Source organism: Solanum stenotomum, chromosome 1 (assembly GCF_019186545.1).
Source record: "Solanum stenotomum isolate F172 chromosome 1, ASM1918654v1, whole genome shotgun sequence".
In the NCBI taxonomy this organism is placed as follows: domain Eukaryota; kingdom Viridiplantae; phylum Streptophyta; class Magnoliopsida; order Solanales; family Solanaceae; genus Solanum; species Solanum stenotomum.
The window spans coordinates 35,869,990-35,878,896 of NC_064282.1; the positions used below are offsets into that span (position 1 = coordinate 35,869,990).

Genomic DNA, 8,907 nt, shown 5'->3' on the forward strand with positions numbered 1-8,907 from the left:
TGCACTCTATGTATGGACTTACGAATGTGCATCTAGTATAAATCCAGAGATTGTTGTTAAAGTAGCAAATGGTATTCCCAGGATTTGTAATTGGACTGTTGTGGCTATAAAGCCAAAATATGAAAAGTTTATGTCCAGCATTTTCTCTGAGGTAACATTACTTTTAAATTTGCAATTAACTGTTTTTCAATAAGCTTTCTAATTTATTTTATTTGTAAATAACAATTTTTGTATGATACATAATATTGTATAACATTCAACCATTTTAAAATGCAGAATGCATGTTCAAACATTGTACCAACACAAGATGAAGTTGAGGCCCTTGATTTACCCGATATTCAAGACATACATACTCTTGAACCATCCACAACAGTTGTGCTGCCAAACAAAGTGCAAACAAGGGCTTCCACTTCAGGTTTTGAGGATTTCTCAACAAGCCCTCTTGGTCATTTATTGAGAAAATCATCACGTGTGTCTGGTACATCATCTCCACTATCACCCAAAAGGAGAAAGAAAATTGATACACTTAAAACAAAGGTGTCAAAACCTAAATTGTCAAAGCAGTTAAGGCCACCATTAAACTAGTCATTCTCAATGCCGGATGAAGCACTTACCCCACCTTCTAATGTATCTTTTGCCCATGTCTCTTCACAAGTCCAAAAAGATAAGTCTGTATATCCCGATATTGAAGAACTGAAACAACATATGAAGGAATACATAAGTAATGATATTAATTTATATTTTTTTGCTTATGCATATATAAAACTGAATGTTAATTTTTTTTTGAATAGGTTGACAGTAAATTTGAGTATCTTGTGAATTTGATAAAGGCAAACCACTCTGAGATGATGAATTCTAGGAATAGGGAGGACGACAAACAACCAAAGGTATTGTGTTGTATATCTGTTTTGTTTGTGTGTTTTAACTTTCATAGATCATTTTGTTAAAAATTTAATTCATGAAGGATTTGGGCGGCAAGTCTACGCCGTGCATTGTTGAAGTTTCCGGTAAAGAAGGCAATGATGGACATCAAACAAGTACCTGCAAGTTTGATCAACAACCAACCTCACCGATACAGATGGATTTTTGCCATTAATGACCAAGACATTGGTGTATCTGATTTTGATGTTGAAGATCAGGTTTATTTTTACTTTATTCATTGAGGATATCTAATTAAACAATTTATCAGTAACATATTTTGTTTGAAAAAAACTTGTTTAAAAAATACAGACTGAAGATACATTGAAGAATCATCAAGAAATGAAGGAAGTTTCAGAACTTCAATCATCAAATGCAAATGTTCATCATACTGTAGAAACATCTAAGCATAAGAAGGTACTATTGTCATCGTAAATTGAATATTAGTATACATCAATTTTGTAGTGATACATCAAAATGTGCCATTATAACACATTGCAGTTTACTTGTGTGATTGTGATACATCCAATTTTTGTGTGTATGATACTTTACATTTTTAATTATATGTGTATATGATACATTCCATTACAAGATACATACCAGTGTGATTATGATACATTGCAGTTTATTTGTGTGATTTGTTTACATCAAATTTTTGTGTGTATGATACTTTACATTTTTAATTATGTGTGTATATGATACATTCCATTGCAAGATACATATCAGTGTGTCTAAATAAAATTGATTGTCTACTATATGTAATCTGTCTTGATACATTAACAGTCCTTTATATATGATACATATGTTATTTAATGTATCATAAATTGTACAATATGTTGTTATTCAGGATGATCCAACAACACAAATACCTCAATAGTTCTTCAAAGGAACAATGAACGAAGATGCTTCATATAAAGTTCAACATAACACCAATCAGTTTGTGTCGGATACTGCTACATTAGATACATTAGTAATTTATGCTTTATGTATCATTTATATATCATATGGTTTATCAAATCTTATTTAATTATCAATTTGAATCATATAGGATTCTACAACATCTGGTACAATATCATCTGAAACTCGAGAAGTCATGCATACACTTATTGCTGATCTAGGAAGATTGCCTATTCATGTTAAACCAGTTAGTGTGGCAAATCCACGGGAGTTAACCAACAACCAAAGTTTGCTTTTGGACAGTCAATTACCTACTGATATTCCAATCACAGAGATTGTTGTCCGAAGCGATACAAATACTCCTCTTGCACGTATCAGGATGCCTTCAAAAATCTGTAAATCTCCTTATTTGACTTCATTTGGGTCAAGTGAAAAAGGAAAAGAGGTCATGGAGGATGTAATTCATCCAAATTTTCCATTTGAAGGTTGTGAGATCACAAATCGAGCCCCGTCATATTTGATTGATGAGTTTATTGAGTGGGTTACTACAGGTCTTCTCAAAACACATGCGAAAAAGTAAGTTTTATACTTTTTACTACATTTGTTCAATTTTGAAATTACAAATCTTGTTGCACTTTTAAATAACATATTTTCTTTACACTTTATAAAATAGGAATAGAGGATAAGTACATAGCAAAAGCCTCTTCATTGGGGTTTGAAATGATGGATTAGGTTGTTGCATATCCGTCCAATAAAAATTGGTTCTATGCCATGTCTCAGCCCAAAAACTGCTGGACCGATCAGGTAAATATGACATGTGTATGTAAATTTCATGCTACATTAAACGAAAATGTATTATATATAGTTATCTTGATGATACATTCATTTAATAGGTGTTATATACATATTAATTCAGTATCTAACATTTTATTTTCATTATTTTTCTATTTAAATGTATAATTATGTTTATAATGTTTTGTGTAGCACATCGATGTTGTTTTTTACTACCTTCGTAAAAAATCAAAACTTCGCAGCATGAATCAATACAGATACACAACAGTCAATTGTTTGTTCAGTTCACATATCAACAATACCCATGAAAGGTATTATAACAATGTGGTTGATGGTGATATTAGTATCCAAGAACACATTGATCGTGTTGTAGCTGTATATGTACATGAGAGGTCAATAACCAACGTCATGAAAGGATTCTCAATACCAGCTGCATTACCATGGTATCTTGTGGATGATGTTTACATTCTGGTTAATTGTGATGGAAAGTTCCATTGGGTGTTAGCTGTTGTTGAATTGAATCGGAGGTTGATACACGTGTATGACTCTTCTATAGGCACAAGGAAACAAGTACATTATGAGGAGATAAAAAAGTTGTCAAGGATGCTACCTTCTTACCTCCTTGACAGTGGTTTCTTTGAAAAAATTGAGCGGACAATCTGGCCAGAACCTGATGCATATAAGGATAAACAAACGGGTACACTTTTAAAGTCATATTCCTTTCAATATTGAATACGTTCAAGGCATCATGCAACAAGAAGATGATAGCATGTAAGTATTTAAATTCTTGACTACAATCATGTGTGTAAGTTTTTTTTTACAAATTTTTATTCTGCATTTTGTTGTAGGGACTGCGGGTTATATGTAGCTACATTTGCAGAGATTTTGAGTGACCAACTTGTTATACCACCTGATACTAATGGCCATCTAGCAAATTATCTTCGCAATAGATATGCAACATTGTTGTGGAGATACGGCAGCGACAAGTTCAATGGTGGATACATAAGTGAGAATGACGATCCACCAAAGCCTAAGGGTCAATTCACAACACCAACTGAACAAGATTTCGTTAACATAGATTAGTACTTAATAGGGATTGCATGAACAACTTTTAATGTTGTTTTGTTTTGAAGACAAAATCACTTTTTTATGTGTTTCTCTAAAAACTTAGTACAGTATTTTGTTATTTATTTAAATCCTGTGTTTTCACTATATTGCTTTAGATACATTTGTTGCTTTATAACGTTAAGCCCCACAATCATCACTGTTTGACTTTAAGTAATCTGATAGTTTGCTTATGAAATGATATATATGATACATAAGTCGTAATGTATATTATGCATGAATTTTATTCACATATACCAAGTACATTTATGTATAAGCCACTTGAATTATACGAATGTATATGATACATCATGTAAATCAACAAACATAACACAACAAACTATTAAATTGAACTGCAACACTGCTAAGGTAAAATATATCAAAATTATAACTGTATCAAATACAGTTTTAAGAGTTTTAATGTGTGCTTCATTAATAGTCTTCAGTGTATATGATACAACATAATGTGGTGTATATGATACATATACTACACGTTTGCAAAAGTAAATTTTGGGACACTTAATTTTGTTTAAATCATTATCATGGTATTGAATCAATATTTTATTCATTTACACAATAATTATTTTTCACAGTTTATACATTTAGTATAAGAATAATTTTGTATTTAATATAAGCTTGGCACACTGTTATGAACTAATGCATTTAGTTGAACAACAAAATAAATTGTTTGAACAATACACTTTATTTAATCCAAATACTAAAGTGAAAAATACATATAATTGAAATTTATTAACCACGAACACGAATATCTTATTTTAAAATATTATTTCAATTCTCTTACGGGAAGAAAGTACAAGTCCTCCTGTTGTGACCTTCTTGTCGACATCGCCCACAAGAATTATTGTTCACTGTTATCTTCTCATCTGCGTTTTTCTTTCTTCGATTCCTTAGTCGTCCAGCCAACCTTTTGTACCTAGGTGGCAAGACAATTTCATCTAAAACATAGTCTGAAACGGTCCAATCCTCCTTATCTGACATTGGAACCATTGCAATCTCGTAGGTTTTTTCTAATGCATCAGGCTTGATTACTATCAGAGCAATATGGATGCATATCCGTAACATTCTCGTGCTTCAAAACTGTAATTGCGTGTTCTCAAGGTATCTCATCGTGTTGAAATCTTCCACACGTACATATTTTTCGCTCAAGGCATACAATGTATCTTCTTCCGACTTGATAAACTGAAAAAATATATTCAAACGATGGAACAACCTGAAAATAATTAGAAGTTACTGATACATTACATAATATGACATTTACAAATCATTTCTCAAACAATGCATATCAGAGCTTCTGATACATCAAACAGAAAGATAGGGATATTGATAAATACCTTCATCTTTGAACTTTTAGATGCGTTTACAATCAATACCTCCTCAAATCTTTGGCCCAATGTGTCCTTTGTATATGACGTTATTTCTCTATTTTTATAGTTCCAACTACTAAATAGAAGTCTAGCTTCCTCCAAGAAGTCTATTATAGTTAACCGACGTGCATCAACAAGGCAACCATTGATACACTCTGTGATGTTCGAAGTCATCATTCTACCTCTGTTTACTATTGAATGAACTCTTGACCATTTCTCTTACCCAGCATCCTCAAGGTAATCCTTCACCCTATGATCAACTTTCACCACCTTAGCCATTAATTTATCAAAATCTTCCTTTTTGTATGCCTTTGCCATTGAATAAAATATATCACTTAGTGTGTTTTTACTCATTTTGAAGTTTGAACATACATTCTTCCAAAGATGACATATGCATGTACAATGAGGTACATTTGGGAACACAATGCTTACACTCTTCATAATACTTTAATTTCTATCTAATACAATACACATGTTTTTACGCTCGCCAAATGCATTTTTGAATTGTTCGAAGAACCATGTCCACGAACAGTCATTTTCAATGTCTACAACACCATATGCCAATGGCAATATGCAACCTATTTACAAAGCATCACACATTTAACTATACGATACATAGCTGTTATACTAAGATACATTGATTATACACTGAAACAAAGTTCAAAATTACATCAGTATTACAAAAGTCATACCTGCACCATCGAGTGTGCTCGCTGATACAAAAGTACCTTTGTAAGCCCCGACAAGATGTGCAGCATCCACTACAACTACTGATCTGCAATAGTCGAACCCTCTTATCAATGGCCTCAGTGCTATGAAAAGATACATGAATTGATTATTTTCCGTCTTTTGCATCCTTATATATGAATTTGGATACACATTATTTAGCATCCATATGTATCTCGGCATCTGCTTATATCCTTCTGATAGTTTACCCTTTAGCATTTCCAGTGCATGTTCCTTAGCACGCCATGCTTACTGGTATGATATTTCAACCCCATATATTGCTCGAATATCTTCAATTACATCTTGCGGCGTATGAATTCGTTTATGATTAAACAACTTGGGCACACTACTAATAAATCCAATTGTTGCTTGTACTTTTGTAAGTATCATATCCCGCATCGGACACATATGTTCATTGTTAAAGTACCTCACTTTGAATACATCAGATTTCTTTCTGCACGAAGACCTTAAAGTCCACCCACATTCATCACTAAAGCAAACTAACACATAGTTGTACACTTTTTTCATTAGATTAAGTCATATAACAAAAGCACTGTTAAAGTTTTCCACAATTAATGTATCTGTCATAATAAAGAACACAACAATTTGAATACAAAATTATTATGTATCACATAATAAAGTTAATCAATACACACCTAAATCAATTGTCAATAATAACAATCATAATACTTACCAATTTGTTTAAATCATCAAACACCATCGAACTTATCAATACAATACATATACTAATTAGACTAATGTATCAAATGCAAGAGAAACTAGAATTGTACTAATTATAGGCATAAACTGAAGAAAAACAAATCAAATTAGAGCTAAAACAGTCCAATACCTTTTTTTATCCGATCTTTTCACTCTAAAATTGAAGTTGTTCTTTATTTTATATTTCGCCATTACAGCGATGAGTGTTCCTTTATCTTTATACAACTGGCCCGTCTTCACATCAGTACTATTGGAATCAGTTATGTAATTTGTAGCATTCAATTCTGGAATACAATCTAAATCACAAATTCTCGTTCGACCAGAGCAAGAGCTTCAGTATCTCTTTCTGTACCTTCGACGCATATGATTTCACCGGATGAACAATCAAAGTTATGTATTTCCCCAACCATTTTCTCAATTGTATCAATACATAACAGATACATGCCGATTCCAGGCTCATTTCTTCTTACTTCCAAATAAAGTTTCACACCCATGTCGTTCCTGATTTTCAATGGACATGTGTTTCCGTCTACGATGTATCGAATTTCAATATCTTTTCTAACACCGTCGATCTCCAACTCTGCTAAAATCAACGCTTTCAGATTCATAAATGAAATTGATTCTCCAACGACAATTCCATCAACCTTGTAACCTTCGTAATTAACATCGCTTACCCAAATTCCAGAATGTCGTAACAAAATTGTGATATTCATCGTCTAAAGCTATTTTTTTCGAGTTCTTAGAATGTAGAGCCACTTTATCATGATAAATTTGGTTAGCTGAAGGAGCTCTAATTTGAAGTTTGAATTTATCAATCAGTTACGTAATGGAATTGAAGGTTTACAATCTTTCAGGCGTGAATTATGGGATTTATAGTTATTAAATCAAATCTACGTTATTATTTCCTTCTGAAACGCAACAGCTATTAACTGGAATGTATCAAACCTTATGTATCCCGTGCACAATGCTATGTATTCCGCAAACAACATTTTTAAGGGATTTTGGTAAATAGAAAACTAGAAGGGATAGGATGTTATTTAGTACTTATAATATGTGGTTCCTATAATTTATACAAAATTAAATAAATATATGTATATTAACATGTGAACCCTCAAACAAAATTAATTTAGAGCCCCTAAACTACTAACTTTGGCTCAGCCTAATACAAGACTCACCGAAGAAAGTATTTGATGAAAAAGGGTGTTGATGGAAAATTACTCAGAAAATTTTCCATTGTTGGTTATAAATTTTGGTGTTGTGTTTTCACATACTTTAATGAGTAAGCTAAATTTTCTATCTAAGGTTTTGGCAGAAACTTTTTTTGGAATGAATTAAATATTGTTACCTTTTTATATAATTGAGATGTTAGATTTTTCTAGCTACTTGTTCAGCTACATGCTTATTTTAGTTGATTAAATCTCCATTGACTGATTGTACGTATTTATTATGTGTTTCTTTAGAAAGAATGCATATATAGGTTATTGTGTACTCCAAGGTATATGAAAGAGCAATATTATGTGTTTAAAAACGTGTTTAGAGATATCGAAACTTTGATGAGGTGATAATGAGTGGTGAGAAACTGCTAGTTAGAGTAGTTTAGAGAACATATCTAGTAAATTCTCATAATTTATAATGAGATAAATACTGTAAGTTGAGTGCTCACAATCTGTAGAGAATAAATTGAAGATAATGTAACAAGAAGAATTTTGATAATTGAGGATGTCAAAATACTTCTCACGATCCAATTTATTAGGTTATGATTATACCTACCACATCCCACCAGTAAGTTAGACTACAGGTACAAGGCTTTTCAAATAGAGTAAGTACAAAACTATCTCCGAAAGCAAAATAAAGAGTAGTCCTAACCAACATAAAGGGATATTTGCATTAGGAGCCGACACCAATCTCCGCATTCCAAAAGTTCTTATGCACGAGATCCAAATCAACGAAAGAACTTGTTGTATGATCTGCAGGGTGAGAAAGTGTAGTATGAGTACCAACAAGCGGTACTTAGTAGGTATAGGTCAACTGAAGCTCCAAAGAAAAACAAGTAAAAATAGTACGTAAATAAGGAAACAGAGAAGGGCCTAAAATGCCCCTCAACTATTTGAATTGGTACAAATTACCCTCCATTCATTTGGTCTCCCAAATACCCCAGCATCAATCTTTTGGCTCAAAAATACTTTTATGTCTAACGGATCATACTCATAAGGTGGGTGGAGGGCAATATTGTACCAAATCCCATAGTTTAATGACATTTTAGGCCCTTTTCCATTAAAATAATTTGAAATTACTTAATATATGAGTTCACATGATTGCTTTTGAATTTCATAGTAAATTAAAAATAAAAAAAAAGTTAGGCATC

The 8,907-nt window shown here is 32.3% G+C and overlaps 1 protein-coding gene and 1 pseudogene across 1 annotated transcript; one reads left to right on the plus strand and one right to left on the minus strand.

The window, feature by feature from the left end:
• The first annotated feature begins 594 nt into the window (after positions 1-594).
• On the plus strand, positions 595-2,395 carry LOC125845722 (uncharacterized). Its single transcript, XM_049525278.1, has 6 exons — positions 595-717; positions 792-905; positions 965-1,081; positions 1,119-1,139; positions 1,231-1,335; positions 1,967-2,395. Exons 1-6 carry the CDS (start codon positions 595-597, stop codon positions 2,393-2,395), a joined length of 909 nt encoding a protein of 302 aa, XP_049381235.1.
• Positions 2,396-6,071: 3,676 nt separating this feature from the next.
• Positions 6,072-7,255, minus strand: LOC125845797 (uncharacterized; annotated as a pseudogene).
• Positions 7,256-8,907: the final 1,652 nt, after the last annotated feature.

What these genes read in the sequence shown, in the direction of transcription:
- LOC125845722 (XM_049525278.1), top strand. Translation starts at nt 595, where the DNA reads ATGCCGGATGAAGCACTTACCCCACCTTCTAATGTATCTTTTGCCCAT. An exon ending in ATTTTGATGTTGAAGATCAG is followed by an intron (nt 1,140 to 1,230) that starts GTTTATTTTTAC and finishes TAAAAAATACAG; the next exon opens with ACTGAAGATACATTGAAGAA. An exon ending in AAACATCTAAGCATAAGAAG is followed by an intron (nt 1,336 to 1,966) that starts GTACTATTGTCA and finishes TGAATCATATAG; the next exon opens with GATTCTACAACATCTGGTAC.